The sequence below is a fragment of the Alligator sinensis genome, unplaced genomic scaffold (genome assembly GCF_000455745.1).
Source record: "Alligator sinensis unplaced genomic scaffold, ASM45574v1 scaffold576_1, whole genome shotgun sequence".
In the NCBI taxonomy this organism is placed as follows: domain Eukaryota; kingdom Metazoa; phylum Chordata; order Crocodylia; family Alligatoridae; genus Alligator; species Alligator sinensis.
In genome coordinates, this window is record NW_005842819.1 from 621,132 (window position 1) to 637,224 (window position 16,093).

The window sequence follows — 16,093 nt, forward strand, 5'->3', positions numbered from 1 at the left end:
TATCTAAAAAACAATTTCTTATTGTCCTTTACTTGGGATGCCATCCTCAGCTCCATGGTAGCTTTGGCCTGTCTAACTGCCTCCCTACAAGCGTGAGGAAAGGAGGTATACTCATCTTTGGTGATCTCTCCCTGTTTCCACTTTTTATGTGCTCCCCTTTTGGCCCGTAGGCTGCCCTGGATTTCTCTGGTCAGCCAAGGAAGCCTCCTGGCCCCTCTCCCTCTTTTTCCTCGCATTGGGATCATCTCCCTCTGTGCCCAAAAGATCATTTCCTTAAGGCACAGCCACCCTTCTTGGGCTCCCATCACTTCAAAACTCCTACTCTGCAGTGCGTCCTTAACTAATCACCTGAGTTCATTGAAATCAGCTTTCCTAAAGTCTAGCACTTTCACCCTACTAGCTACCTTACCCACTCAACGTCTTATGATGAATTCTTTTATTTGGTGATCACTGTCCCCCAGATGGCTACCGATCTGTAGGTCCCCTACCATGTCATCCCCCGTTGCCAATACCAGATCCAGTAAGGTATTCCCCCTAGTGGGACCGTGTACCTCCTGCGTCAGGTGGAGGTCCTATACACAGGATAGGAACCTGCGTGAACGGTGGGACTTTGCTGTCTGTGTCTCCCAGCAGATGTCTGGGTAGTTTAGGTCCCCCATGACTACCGCCCCCTTAGTTTTTATGGTCTCTGAGAGCTGCCTCAGGAGCCCCGAATCTATTATAGTTTGTCCACTACATAAGACAGAGAGAATATAATAAAGTGTCCCAGTCTTTTCAACCTCCTCATTCTGCTACCCACCTATTTCTGATGTGTCTTTGCGAGGCTACCATACCATACAATATTATTTATAATATTTGTATGCTTTTCAATAAAATCTAACATTGAGCTGAACTTTTCAATGAGCCTCTTATGAAGGCTTTCCAAAAGTTTTAGAAATGTCCTGTTAACTGTTGTCAATTGTTCTTGCCCATTGTATGGTAAAGCTCTCAAAAAATTCTAGGAAATTGGAGGAACAATTTTCAATCAGAAAAGAAACATTATTTAGTCTTCAGTTTTTATTTTACACTGAAGGTTTCTTCAAATATCTGATCTGATGTTAATTTATTTTTAAAACTCTGTAAGTATTCAAAAATCTGGTAAAAATGCATATTCTAGAATATAGGCCTGCACTCTCCCAACAGAACAAGTCTTGAGCCTGATGATCCAATGACTAACTTTCATGGTTTTTTCTTAAATATGAAGATGGATGTTCTATTTGAGCACATTAAAGCTTAAAAATGTCAAACATAGTCACCTGAAATTCAGAAACAGACTTAGGTATTAATTTTTCAAAGATGCTGACCATCTGTAGCCCTAATTGAAGTTAATATGATGTCAGGTGCTAAAGGCAGAAGATGTTGGATTGTTGTATTGTGTCATATTTTAGGGGCCAAGCAGCTGTTACAAATAGATTATCAGTCGATCCATCAATGTATTCTTTACAAGTTAGAATGGGGAAAATGCTCCTCAATTTTTTAACTGTCTAGGGATATGGACAGATGAACAGATCAAATGGTTTAAAATTATAAATACTTCACAGCTGATGTGCTATAACAGTTCCATCTGTCAGCTCTATTCTGCTCTAGGTAGAAGCTAAACCATTGTAGTTTTAAGCCTATTCTGTTTGGATACAAAGATATGGCAGTTTAGCTCCATTAAACTGGTAGAAGAGTAGCCAGACAAAATATTTATGTAAGTTCAGCTGATGTGCACAACCAAGCAGCAAGTTCCCTCCTTTAAAAGCAGTTTAGAGTGACATCTGTCAACAGCATATAAACAAGGAATAAGATTGCAAAGTAGCTTTTGCTGCTTCAGGAATTCATACCATTTCAGCTAATTCACCAAGGATTCCTTGGTATTTAAGAGAGCCAGTTCTGAGACTTATTGATCAACATTAGGCTAAAAGACTGAAAGGCTAATAAAAAAGAAACGTTGACACCAGAAGCTCAAGCAAATAACCCTTCATGCGAGTAGCCCTACTGATTTCAGGTAGGTTATCATCGAAAAGGTTTTTAGCACTGTAATTGTGGCCTTTTCCCTTTGACTTACAGAAAGCAACAATCAGCCCTAAAACTTAGAAATGTCACCACCTGATGCAAATTAGTTATAACCTAGAGGATCCTGTTTAGTAGGTAAAGGACATGTCAGAAAAATCCCACTGGCTTTGGCAAGGCTCTCTTAGCTCCTCTGCTATCTGGAATACATAACCCCACCATGTATTGGGCTTCTCATGAGGACTGATACCACATGCTTAGAGAAAGAACACTCTCTCTTAAGTAGGGGTTCAGTGAAAGAATCCCACTTGTCTAGCTTTTCTTTTGGTTCAAGATTTCAAGAAAACACCTTCACTGTGTCACTAACCTTTTAGCTGCAGGGCATCATGTGGTCTTGTTCCACAGTGTCTTCTGCTCTTAATTATGATGAACAACTATTCAAGCAAACTGTCCTATTCATTTCAGCGATTGCTTCTCCCATGAGTAAGCATTTCTCAAGAGAAAGGCTGCAGAATCAGATTTTGCTCTTCAAATATATTTATTTTTCCTCCAGTTATCTAGTTATGTACTCTAGTGCCTCCAACATCAGCACAGGATGTGAGCTGGTCACAAATATTAACTGAGTTATCTATAAGACACTATAGTATGGAATGAAAGTATGGTCAGCCATTTTACAGATCTGGAATGGAGAGAGATGACATGGTCAGTTGGAAAAAAAGGCTTAATTTAAAACCAAGGACTGAACCCATTTCTCTCAAGGTCCCAGTGACTTAGTTACAAATTCCTCTGCTACCTCACATCAACACTGTCAAAGGTATTTAAATGGTTGTGTTTACATAGCAAGTATTTAGCAGGTTATTTCATATTTCCCTTGTAGCCTTTACTCACTGAAGGATGAGATTCAATGGCACCTCCTTTCAGCTCTAACATCTCTGCTGGTGAAGAATTTAAAAATGCATTACCACTTATTTGCTTAGAAGGAGGAACAGACTGAGAAGGCAGTAACCAAGGTCCAATAGGTCAGACAATACAACAGATCGAGAATATAAACAAAAAGGAACAATATTTTGGTATGCCTGGTCCAGAACTGTAATATTACATTACACTGAACAAAAAATTCTCCTCCCCCCATTCAGTAAACTATAAACTAATAAGATTATATTAAGAAGGTAAATTCCAAGCTGATGGGGAAAATGATGGCAAGTATAACCATGTATTTGATCTTTTCTAACAAAAAAAAATCACTTCAACATATTTTGTTCAAACAGATACAGTATTTAATTGTATATAACTTTTGCACCCAAGGAATTTTAATTGCTCTTTTGTAATTAAAAAAAAAATCTTAAGGCTTTTTCAAATTTCTGCAATTTTTCTCCAACCGATTAAATTGCAAGCTGATTTTTTATTTGATAAATATCCACTTAGGAACAATGCAATCAAAGATTCAATTTAGGTTTACATTTTAATTCATTAGTGGAACAGTAAGGCCCTCTTCTGGATTACAAATTACAGCAATGCCAAGCAAAAGTAAATGTAAGTGACATTTAGCTAACCAATGTCCAAAAAGTTATAATATCATGCATCTTGTTCTCTTTTTGTTACTCCTATTTTCCTTTCCTGGTTTTCATATCTCCAATTAAACATGCAGATGTCAGGATTTGGCAACTGAAAGTAAGTCCAATTTACTTGTGGATTCTTAACCATTATTTTTTCCATATGTTAATAATCAAGGAGTGAATGTCAGAAAGGGACAGATTTTCATGCCAGCCTTCAATTCTTCACATATAAATCACTAGTATGAAAAACTTGTATTTGCTTATGCAAATCAGCATGTATATATACACACACAAATTAAGCATTAAGACATATACAGTTTTTCACATACATCTTCCTGCCTAAACATGACTTTTCAGAGCTGTTTGTTCTATAGGAGACAAAAAGAATAAAATAATGAAGAACTCTTACACTGGTCTGGTATCAGTTTTCAAGGTCTGTTTGTTTGCCCTTTGTTACCCTCTTATAGTTCTTAATTAAGGTATACGGTGTACAGTAAATGTACAGTTGAATGTTTATAGAACTGTTTCCTTCTAAATGGCTTAAGTGAACTATTCTCTAAAAATACTTGCTATCTATAACCATAGACAGGACCCTAATAGAATATTCCATCCACATGCTGTGCAGACAGGCCATTATGGTAGTGCATCCATATAAGATCCATGTGGTGCAAATTGTTCAGTCTGAACTATAACTTAAAACCTTCTACCTGCCCGATAAAGGCAAATATTTTTCACAAAGACTAAGGTTGGTGATTTAGAAATCATATCACCTACTAGACACATAAAATGGAAGACACTGATAATATTCAAGTAGTAAAACGGGAGCAGATTTGAAGTTCATTAATGTTGCCATTCCCAAATGCTGCACTGAAGACGGTGAAGAAATCTTTCCCCACAGGCCATTATTTCCTGTGCTTCAGTCTTCTGTTAGCAGAGGGCTTTTACTTACTGCATTCCTTTTTCCGTACTTTTGACTTTGGTGCTTTCAGAAAGAAAAAGGACAGGAAGAAAAAGGATATGAAATATTAATGCTGACAATGCCAGTGCCCACAATCTTTTTAGAAATTATTAGGGTTAAAATGAGTGCATAAAAAGGAAACGTACCATTTGGATTTTCTTGTCTGTAGAAGGTTTTTAACATTTCCACTGCTTCTTCAGCTCGATAGCCAGCAATGCACTGTTAAAATTAGAATACTAGATTCATGAAAACAAGATGTCATGGACCTCACCATAATATCCAATGTGTAGGTTAATTGCAAAGACCTGTATTGTCTCCTTTATTTACCTGAAGTATATCTCTAATTATCTGTGATCAGAACCCCTCATTACAGGGTGAAGATTTATCTGTTTTGATTTAAATTGGCATGACGCTTAGTATGGTAATTCAGATTTGTTCACATTCTGCAGAAATTATGAGGAAAACTCTTCTGCAAACTCCTTTCCCTTTACTGCATACTAATTAGCGTGCTTCCAACTTACTCCAGGTAAATCATACTAACACCTGGGAATGCAAGAGAGACTCACAGCTATTTGTCTAATAGGCTCCTACCAAGAAGCTCTTCTCTATAATCCTGTTTTGTATTCCTAACAACAAACTCTCAGGCCTCAGTTGCCCTTCAAAAACAATATTCTTGCCCACAAAATGTGTACTGTAACTTCCCCTCCCCTGTGTGAATGAGAACAACCGGAAAAACAACAAAGTAGGATGTTTTCAATGACAGCACTAATTTCAGATCATCCACCCACATAAGAGGGTGCTGACTTGTATGTATTCATCCTACTGCAATTGCTTGGGAGAAAGGAGGAAAACACTTGCAGTAGAAATAGCCTTTTCCTTTATACACTTGAACATATAAGATAATTAAATACCCCTTGCCAGCTGAATGTCAGGAAAGCAATGCATCAAGAGAAGGCTGTGCAAAGCCCTCTGAGTCCTATTTCACAATAAGCTTTTTTTCCAACTCCCAGTTATGAGAGACAGGTAGTCAACTGGTAAGGAAAGGGCTTACACCGGGTTGAACAGAACATGGCCTTGCTGATGAGAATTTTTTACGGCCACACACCCTAAGAACCTTATTGCCAAAAGCAAACATATCACCATTTTTAAACCATGGTTGGCAACCTTGGTGTGGCAGAGAGCCAGAAGGACCCAGTTTAGCCCAAGGCAGGCCAGTCGTAGGGTCTGGCCACTGCTGCCATTGCCACTTCTTCCTGCTGCCCAGCCATAGCATGGGTGCATCTCCTACCTGCCCAGTCATGGCACTGTGCAGGCAAATCCCCACACTGCCAAAACTTCAGCTGCCCAGCTGCAGCATGGAACAGACAAAGTCCACCAGCACTAAATGCGACTTGCGTCCCCAGCTGCTTGGAAATCTGCTGAAGTGCCCGCCCCCCTCTCCCCACAAAAGGCCACAGGTTTGATCTAATGGCTCTGTGGGCCTTAGGTTGCTAACCTTGTTTGAAATATTAAATACATGAAAGGAAATCTTTGGATAGCCTACCTGGAATGGTTCCCCAGTGCCTATTAAGTCATCAGAGGAGATGTTCAAGACCGAGCCACAGCCTCCAAATCTCTCATTTTGACAACCGTATACAACCAGTGGAATTTATGTGACTGAGTTAAGGTATTAAGCAAAGAGAAAACATGTCTCTCAGAATATCTTTATGGCACAAGGCATTCCATTTGGCTTGCTGAGGCTTGCCCTTTGAAAGAAGCAGCCTGTACTCCATTCCTTGATGCTGGGCTGGTTGTATTCTCAGCACCTCCTTTTCGGTAACACAAAGACATAACATAACTGAAGAGCCATATCCAGCTTTCTGCAGAGCACAACACGGGCCAGCCTGATAAGAGCATCAGACAGGACAGAGGAAGGAAATCCCAAAGAAGATGTGCATGAAGCCACATATTACTGGTTTGCTATATTTTCCATATCTCCCTTTTTTTAAATGGTGACAATATTGGCACTCCTTAGGTCAGGACACGCATGGGCCAAAGGAAATGCTTCAAGGATGCCCTCAAGGAGAACATTAAGTGTGGCACTGACATTACAAATTGGGGAAAAGTAGCACAGGATGGGGCTACATGGCAATGTCTTGTGAGAGAGAGTTCATCTTACTTTGAAGAAAACTGTCCCACCCTGGAGGAAGAAAAACAACAGAAACAGAAGGAAAGGAAACGAGACCAGTAAATCAGTGGTTCGACCCTCCCTTTAACCACTATCTGTGGCATCTGCCAGAGTCTGCAGCTCTAGGATTGGCTTTAGCCATTAACAGACTCATCTACTACCCTTTACTTGACCCATGGGAGTGATCATCCTCAACAATGAGGGCCTGCCAATGACGACATAGCTGGATGCTGGACTGAGATTTATTTTTCCAATCCTGTCAGAGAACATCTTGGTCATGGTCTTCAGTACAAAAGCATACTGCGGGTATGTTCTCTGAGCAGACAAACTGATCCCATGTACAGCTTTATTTGACAGCATCATCCTCTAATGTGCTGGCTCATAACCAAACGATTTGCTTGAAAACAACATGCCACCATACATTTTACCAACATGAATATGCCCCAAAGGATACTCATCATGCGCAGGGCAGCTGCACACATGATGCAAGGCTCTACAGTTACGTACAACGCTGTGTGTGCAAACACTTCATCAGGATCCTTATCGTGTTGATGACACCAATCTAGAACCTGATCAATTGCCACCATCTCTGCATGTCGCGTTGCCTGGGAGCATACACAGAGACAAAAGAAACGTTTTTAAAAATGCCATGAATTGATCTGCAGTTGTTAAACTTCCTTAGAACCAAGAGAACTGAGAATACCACACCACAAAAACCAATTCTCCTTTGTGCGAACGTACATGCCTACACCTACTCTGTGAAGGGTCCAATTCTTTTCACTTCCATCAGAGAAGCAATTTAATACTCCTTGGAAAGGGATCACTGCTTTGCCTGGTTCAAGCTGGAAAACAGAATTCATAATAAGAGTGGATTTGCAGTTTGGCACAGCCTGAGCGGAAGAAGCAACATTCAGCCTCAAACTATAGTCACATGCAACTCACAAGGCAGGCATGGGTCAGACTGCTTATTCTGTCTGCCCCTGGATAGAACAAGCAAAGTTCTGAAACCAGGAGTATACCTCTCTCTCAGATGGACAGCAGGTGTGGGTAGAGTAGTGATTTTCAATCAGGTGCCACGGCATGCCTTTTTAAGGGTGCCGTGTGGATATGCTGTCATGCAGACACACACACGATTTGCAAGCTAAACCCAGAGATTTCAAAGAGGAATCCAGACTGTCCAAGCCATTCTGCCTTTCTGTGGGCCTGACAAGTTCTTTGCAATATACAAATTGCACTATTTTTCTATAGTCAAGAAATGAGTGAAAATTAAGATCTGGCATATTTGCAGGGGAGGGGGGTGCATCTTGAATCTGACAGGGGGTACCTGGAGTTGAAAAAGGTTGAGAACTGTTGTGAAAGGTAATGCTACACAGATCAGAGTGACTATGATTCCTCTTTGCAGCCAATAAAGGCTGAAGAATGGTTGGTGGAGTTAAGAAACAAACGCTAAGCCATCACAAGGATAGCAACAGCACAAAGAACCCAAGTGGAATAGAAAAAGCACCAGAGTTGCAGAGAAAAATAGCACTGCCATAAAGTAATGTCCTAACAATTCATCATAATGTCTATTACAGTTACTGAGATGTCACAATAAAAACATCACAAAAAAACTGGGTCCATATTTGGATTATTTTTTGCAGCTCTATGACACCAGTGGATTACAAAGTGGCGAACACAGTCAACATTTTTCCCTTTTTCTAAATCCCTATCTAGAGATATGATGCGTTTGTGGCATAGATGCTAGACTAAGACCTGGAACATCAGAGTGCAGATCCTAGCTACGCCCGTATGCTTCCTGTATGACCTATTTAAATCTCTCTGAGACTCTTTTCAATCTCTACCAGATAATGCACTCTACAAATCCTTCCCAGAAGACTAAAGCTCAAGGGACTATTAGGCATACAAGTATAGACAATTTTATCTTCCTCTTCACCAAGCATGATCTGGACACACCTGACAACTGAACACAAATTAAAGGAACACCATCGCCTTAAACTGTGCCCCAGTAATTAGGGATTTTGAAATAAGCCTAGTTGTGGAATGTTTATGCAGCATTAATGTGTGCATATGAAAAAAACAACTTTCACGCTGGGTCATAAAGGTCCATGTATACTCTTCTATTAGCTCATTAAATGAAAATCACTATTTACTACCTGCATACTTTTATTTGTTTAATACATATGTTTAAAACACATGAACAGCAATAATGGGAACGAATTCTCTTTGTAAGAGATCCAAAAAAAAGTGGTGGAAAGAAATACATTATTTGAAGGTGATGTCATTAGCCTATAACTCAGGACTACTAATACACTGCCCAATATTGTGCCAAGTGTTTTACAAATAAAAGATACCATCCCTCCCCTACAAAGGCTATATTCTAAATCTTAGACAAGAATTAACAAGTGAGAGCAACAGAGCTGAGATAAAATAAAACTGTATTACTCGTAATTTGAGAACAGAAACAATACTTCATTTTAATGATTACATACTGAACTTGCAAGATGCCCCAGGAAAAAGACATATGCTGTAATGGCCAAACCAGGAGACAAGAGAGAGGATGAGCCTGCATGTGGTAACAGAGCACCTTTCTGGGAGAAAACATTTCAATGGAGCAGTATGACTGCCACATAATTGAGGATGGCAATGCCAGAAAAAGTCTAGTTGGAAAGGGCCATATGTAATATCAGAGGGGGAACAGTAGAGTTGGTTTGAGGAAGGGCTGTGAATGATCAAGCAAGCTAAAGAGCTGCCAAAGGAAAGACAATGCTGGCAAGGTCATGAGAACCTACTGCCAGGTTTTTTAAAATGAGAATCTTGCAAAGATCTTTGTAGCGATATTGCCCAAGGCATACAAGTAATGACAAGCCTAACAGTCTTGAAGGGCTGAAGCTAGAGACATGCTCCTATTATGCAACCAAAAAGACACAGTAAAACATAGCCCCCCCGCGTCCCAATCTTTGCCAGAAGAAAACAGCCAACTATAAAACAATTTATAGATAAGCCTAGTAGAAAGAGACTACATGTATATTGCTATTGGACCGTGGAACAGAGGGAAAGTATACATGACAAAGTTCCCGACTTTTGGCCTTTAAATTCTGTCGCTGCTGACCAACTAAGTAGTGGGGCAGGGATTGCAAAGCCCCAGAAGTTGGGAATCGGGGCCAGGGAAGCTATCAGAGAAATTCTTACCAGTAAAATTGAACACCTGTAGCCAGACTCTTCTCTGTGGCAGGAGAGGACACAGTAGGAACAATGGGCTCAAACTGCAGCAGAGGAAATTTAGGTTGAAGATTAAGAACTGCCTCACTGTGAATGTGAATAAGCACTGGAAAAGGGAGGTCATGGAATCTCCATTCCTGGTAATTTTCATAAGCTGGTTGAACAGACCCAGACACTTGGCTAGAATGGTTTAATCAGCAATAACCCTGTCTTGAGCAGGGGGCTGGATTAGATTACCTCAGGATGTTCTTTCCAGCCCTCCTTTCCTATGATTCTATACCTCATTGGATGAATAACCACTTCAGAAAGGATATTAGGAGCGAGTCCGCAATGAACAGAAAAAAGGATTCATCAGAAAGTTTTATCTTGGAGGCCAGAAGTTTCTTTAGACTTATAAGTAAAAGCAAAACAAGGAAAAATAAAGTGGGGCTGCTGTGCAGTAATCACAGGGCATAGATTAGGTAAAATTAAGGTATAGGTCCAAAACTATATGCTTTGCTTTAGTTTTCAGTATTAAGGATGGGGGCAAAGGCAGGAAAGGGGTATGGACATGGAAATCACAGCATCTAAAGTAGAAGTAAAACTCAAAAGAGCAGATACCATTCCATCTATTAGACATTTGAGTAGATTTAAGTGCCTAAATGCAATCCTAGTTCACCCTGCTCAAGTACCTGAAATGTTAACACACCTATTTTTGGAACATACCATCACTTTAGCCTTAAGACAAAATTACAAAAAAGCAACAACCAAGAGGTAGAGGAGGATGCACCCACCTTCTGCGTTAACTGTTTTTCAAGCGCTTGTGCAGGGTGGAATAGGCACCTAATCTCACTTATGCACCTGATAGATAGGTGCATACAATCTGTTCACCCATCTTCAAGAAACATGAATTCAAACAAGAATGGATGCAGAGAAGGACAAATAGGATGATTTGGAGAAAAGAGTCTTTTGGTTAACCTGAAAATATATATACCAAAGGCTGAGAGGCAATGCAGTTCTTTTCTATAAATACATTAGGCACTAAATATCAGGGAAGGAAAAGAACTGTTTAAACTAAGTGCCAACATTGGCACGAGAACAAAGGGCCACAAATAAGTTCAGGTAGGAAATTAGAAGGTTGGTGAGTGTCAGAGGAGTACGTTTCTGGAAAAGCCTTCCAATATGAGATGAGAGGACAAGAAACTTAAATGATTGTATAATGGAAACTGACACATTTATGAAAGCAATTACACACTATATTTGCTGCAATAGCTTTAATGACCCAGGAGGTTCCTTCCAGTCCTATGTTATTAAACAATGCCAGAAAATGTCATAAGAATAAAAAGACCAAGGGAGAAACTGAAGGCATTTTGGTCTTTTCCTGCTTACCATAGTTCCTGGTATGTGTTCATCTTCACTCTCACACTGTCAGACTGCTTGATGTAATTAAAGAACAAAAGCCAAATATTCAAAAGCACAGTACACCCAAAGTTCTCACTGACCTAAATGAGAGTGATGGGTACCCAGCACTTCTGAAAATTAAACCATAAAGATCTGAAGCTCGGCAGCTTAAACAAAAATGGCCTGAGTTAGAAAGATCCAAATCACTTACTGCTCCTGCTGGAAACAGTGGGAATGGTGATTCCTCAACACTTCTGAAAAATCAGGCCACTTGAAACAAGCTTAAAGAATTAGCTTATCTTTACAGGCTCATGACTGAAAATTTGGCTTGAAGCTTTCTTGATACTTTCTGCAGTACTAAAGATGTTCAGTCTGATTTTTGTGATGATCACTTTCTGTGGTTACATTCTGTCTTCCAGTACCCAAACCATTTCAACTGGTGTCAGTATTCTTCGCTTACTCTTTAAATTAGAAAATAGTAGTTCTTTATTTTGCCAAATACCTGGTGTGGTTTACTCAATACATGATTGAATTTCAGTGATGTTTATAGGTTTGAAACTGAAACCTCTAATGTGTTCTAAACTTAATTTTCATGAGTTAGAGATGGAAATCAAAACTGATACGCAAAGTTTACGAAAATCATCCAACAGATATAAAAGACATATTTACCATCGTTTCTGGAATTAAAAAACAGCATGATCAATTTTAAAAATAAAATTAAGGCTTAATTCTGCAATTGGATCTATCCTCTCAGTCCCACTGTTCAGTGGGCCCCCTTTGGGTATAGAAGGTACCCATACAAATAAGGCTGCTGGAATGGGATCCAAATTTTGAGAGCAGAAGGTTTAAAAGAAGTCTTGACTGCTGGCATAATTCTGGTAAACAGTACAACAGACCTTTTCTCCTATGATGTGCATACAAAACCCAGTAATCTTAGTTGTCTGCTTCCCAGAGATGTTTTCCCAAAAAAGAGCAGTAGTTAGGCTTTGTAAAACAAGACCTACTTTACTTTTGGAAAAACCCATGATATATTATCAATTACTATCTTATAAAGTATTATTGTAAATAATTCAACCATACTTATCAAAGCATGTCTTGCAAAGCAATAGCCTTGTGGTGTCATTTAATTGGTAAATTACTTCAATATTTTGCCATCTATTTTCCAGTCATTAGTGTGAGCAAGGGTTTCCCATATAATATAATGATGTGTAAGTATGCACATGTAAGTTGTAGTATCCTATCATTACAATCCATCATCTTTACCACAGCATATTGTAGTCTAAAGAAAATTGGGTATTACTTTAATTGCATACCAGAATTTAGTAAAACAAGCTGTACTTACTATACGTATTTGTATATAGCTACACTGTATCTGTATGGATCTGCTTTCTTTTCTAATTTTTAATGCCTATTATTATCAATATTTTTACCTAGTAGAATTAATTAACATAACTAAACAAGTACAATTCATTAAGAAGTTTTCAGCAAAACTATTTTTTGTTGGAAAATGCTAGTTTGTTGAAACCAATGCTTTATGGGAAAGTTTTCCCAGGTCCAAGAGGAGAATGCTAGAAAGGGGAAGGAAAGAGGCCCACAACAAACTAACAGACTATTAGCAATCCTAGGTGAATGGTTCTTGCTCTCTCTCACACAGGCAAACTGTGAATAGTTCCCTGTTTGTACTAGAGGGTACAGGAAAAAAATTTAAACCTCAAAAATGCTTTTGGGACATTTCCCCCCACGTCTATTAATACTGCATTTACTCACATACCACATGCAAAAATTAGTCACCCAGAATTGGGGTGCATGTTTTTAGTAAGAAGGCTGGTTTCTGTTCTAGAATGGAGGCATGGGGACACTGTAATGGCTACCCCTGGGCCCATACAGCAAGAATGGAGTCCAGCTCTCAGTAGGCGTGTCTACACAAGACTTTATTAGCCAAATAACATCATGCAGTAGTGCTAACAGCCTACTAGACAGTATTTGAGCTAACGCGCAGTAAGCATCACAAAATATCCATGTGCCAGCATTACTGCACAGCCAGTTACTGAGCATTTAGTTAGTACTTTATTAAGTAAGTACTAAACTAAATGCGCAGTATCTAAGGTGCATTAATGTACGTGTTGACATGCCCAGTGTCACTCAGCCTCTCTTTCCACATCCAAAGCTCAACCTATCACAACTGCTGCCAAACTGGCTTAAATTTTGGAGCTGGAAGGAGAGGGCGAGTGACGCATGCACCAGGGAACATTCAGCCAGTGTGAGCCTATGTTGAGGCAGGGAAGACTCTGGAAAATATCTTTTTTTCTTCATTCTGCCTTCTCAAACCAGGGTGTCTTATCCGCCCCGGATATGGGGAAGGGGGTTGGTATGCAAGAAAATACAGGCAAGTAGAAATTATTATATCAATTATTCATATAAAATTACTATCACTAACTAAATTAACAACAGCAGAAAGCAGAGTGGCATCTTGGACACTAACTCATTTGGACAGCAGCACCTTTTATAGGTGACAGACTACTTTGTCATAATATCTGAAGAAGTAGACTGCTGCCTCTCTGACAGCACTCAAGATACCACCCTGCCGTGCCCTTCTGCCTTATTTCAGACAAACATAGCTAAATACCTTTCCATATGAACACCTGAGATCGAGATGTTAAAATCACCTCTTGTCCTAGGCCAGATCCAGGTTACAGGGCTTCTTGCCCCGGTGATCCAAAAGAGCATGGGGTGGCTCTGGAGCAAGTGGCAGCAGTGCCGGCAGCTCCAGCTCCCGCTTGGTACACACAGCAGCAGCTCTTGCTGCATGTCTATTATGGAGCTGGAGATTCTGGTGCTGGCACATGTTTCGTGTTGCAGCTCTGGCTCCAGCACACAGCACATTGTGGCAGCAACAGAACCAGCAGCCAAGGAGCTGAGGCCATGGGTGTGGCAGCAGAAAAAGCAGCCAGAGGGCAACCGGGGCTGCATCAGCTCTTTCTCACCCACCTGCCACCAACTGTCATGTCCCCCAAGGCCCAAGCATCCCTGATTCTGCAGCACATCATGCCTCCCTGTCCAAACCCCACAACTTCCAGGGGCCCGCTGGTAGCCCAGCAAGTTGGATAAAGCAGCTCCATGAGCTGGATCCAGCCCACAGGGCATACACTTGACACCCCCCACCCCCATCTTAGATGACAGCAAGTGCACTTAAAACAACCATGCTCCGAGACACAAACATATAAAAGATTAGAGTGGGGGGGAACACAAAATAGTGAGACACAAACAGACAGAAGTCTGAGATGTACATGATGTGCTGTTCCAAATCCTGTTGACACTAAAGTCAATGGCAAAACTCCCATTGTACACAGTATGTGTGCTCTGTTAGGGCAACAAGCAGTCTTCAGTGGCAGGCCCTTGTTTGTAACTTACATTCTTTGTCTCATTCACCTCATTCCTCCCCATTGCCAGGATCTCATTTTTATAGACCATAAGGCAGCCGACAGGAACTTCCCCATTTTCTAAGGCTTCTTTAGCCTGCAGAAACACACAGGAGAAAACAGAGAGAGCGTTAAGAATAACCAGAGGTCTAATACTGGCACAACAGCCCTGTTCCCTGCCTGCAAACTAGTGGCCTTATCAGCAATTCCTTCAGTTTAAGTCATTCAGATTACAGGGCGTCACTGGCACGTTTGTGCTAGGGCAGTGGTGCTTAACCCCCAGCCTGCAGGCCAGATCCAGCCCCTGGTGCTGTGCCATCTGGCCCATGGGGTTCCTCATGGATTCTGTGAGGATTCACAGAGGCCACAGGCCTGCATGGTAGCTATGACACATGGGGGCCAAGCAGGGGTGGTGGGAGACCCCCAGAGCTTGACCCTGGCCAGTGGGGGTGGTTCCTGCAGTGCCTCCACACAGCTGGGATCAGGCCCCAGGGGCCCCACAATTAGGGTTGTCATCACAGTGGACAGTCCGGTTGTCCTCTGTTCTCTATTGGTACAAAACCCGATGCCTTTGTACCCTCTATTTTTCTCTTGAAGAAAAGAAATTGCTATTTTTCTCTTCAAGGAACTGCTTGAAGAGAAAAACAGAGAGCATAAAGGCATCAGGTTGCGCATCAATAGAGAACAGAGTAGCAGAAACCTGGGATGTCCTCTATGATGGCCACCCCAACCAGTACCCCCTTGTGCCAGGATCAGGCCCCAGGGACCCACACTGCCCCTGCATGACCAGGATCAGACTCCTGCCAGGTAGAGGGCCCAGCCCCTCGCAGGCAGCCCTTTAACTCGCGTTAAAGTTAACGCGCGAACGCGCTGCCAGTGTGCGCCCCTGCAGAAGCCGGCCTAGGCCCCGCCCTCCAGGCGGAGGGGGGAGGGGCTCCGCGGCGGCCCGCACCATGCGTAGCGCTCGGTCCATCCACGCCTCCGTCGTCGCCTCCATGTCCGGCCTGCCGGAACCCAGCGTGCGGGGCGGGCGTTTCCGGGGGGACCCGGAAGTGCGCGGGCACCAGCGAAGACCGAACCCACCCCCTCCGCCTGCAGGACCCAGAACGTCCGGCCACGCCCCACGCTCTACGTCACAGCGTCCGGGCGGCGGCGGCGGCGCCGGGCCGCGGGGTAGGATGCTCCGCTCGCTGTGGAGCTTCTTGAAACGCCACAAGAAGAAATGTCTCTTCCTGGGCACCGTCCTGGGCGGTGAGTGCCCCCCTCTCCGTTCAGGCACGAGCCCCCGCGGGGTTGCAGTGCCCGCGTCACTGGGCCGGGGGGAGCGTTCTATCTCGCTGCGGCCCGGACAGACGTGTGG

The 16,093-nt window shown here is 41.9% G+C and overlaps 2 protein-coding genes across 2 annotated transcripts in view; one reads left to right on the plus strand and one right to left on the minus strand.

Annotated features, from left to right (window-relative positions):
* Nucleotides 1-3,298: 3,298 nt before the first annotated feature.
* ADAT2 (adenosine deaminase, tRNA specific 2) lies at nucleotides 3,299-15,806 on the minus strand. The gene is made up of 6 exons (XM_006035311.3): nucleotides 15,686-15,806; nucleotides 14,726-14,830; nucleotides 7,170-7,320; nucleotides 6,092-6,198; nucleotides 4,695-4,767; nucleotides 3,299-4,572 (listed from the first exon to the last, which is right to left on the minus strand). Exons 1-6 carry the CDS (start codon nucleotides 15,728-15,730, stop codon nucleotides 4,532-4,534), a joined length of 522 nt encoding a protein of 173 aa, XP_006035373.1. The 5' UTR covers nucleotides 15,731-15,806; the 3' UTR covers nucleotides 3,299-4,531.
* Nucleotides 15,807-15,827: 21 nt separating this feature from the next.
* The window catches only part of PEX3 (peroxisomal biogenesis factor 3), a 39,023-nt gene continuing 38,757 nt past the window's right edge, over nucleotides 15,828-16,093 (plus strand). Inside the window, exon 1 of the mRNA XM_014525521.2 lies at nucleotides 15,828-15,984. Within this exon, the coding sequence (XP_014381007.1) occupies nucleotides 15,912-15,984 (73 nt within the window). The 5' untranslated portion in view covers nucleotides 15,828-15,911. The remainder of the gene's footprint in view (nucleotides 15,985-16,093) is intronic.

Bases quoted from the DNA above. Each gene is read 5' to 3' on its own strand.
- ADAT2 (XM_006035311.3), bottom strand. From the start codon at position 15,730: ATGGAGGCGACGACGGAGGCGTGGATGGACCGAGCGCTACGCATG. The intron at 4,768-6,091 runs GTAGGCTATCCA...TAATTTTAACAG, and splicing joins GCACTGGGGAACCATTCCAG to TGCATTGCTGGCTATCGAGC. The intron at 4,573-4,694 runs GTACGTTTCCTT...TCTTTCTGAAAG, and splicing joins CAGACAAGAAAATCCAAATG to CACCAAAGTCAAAAGTACGG.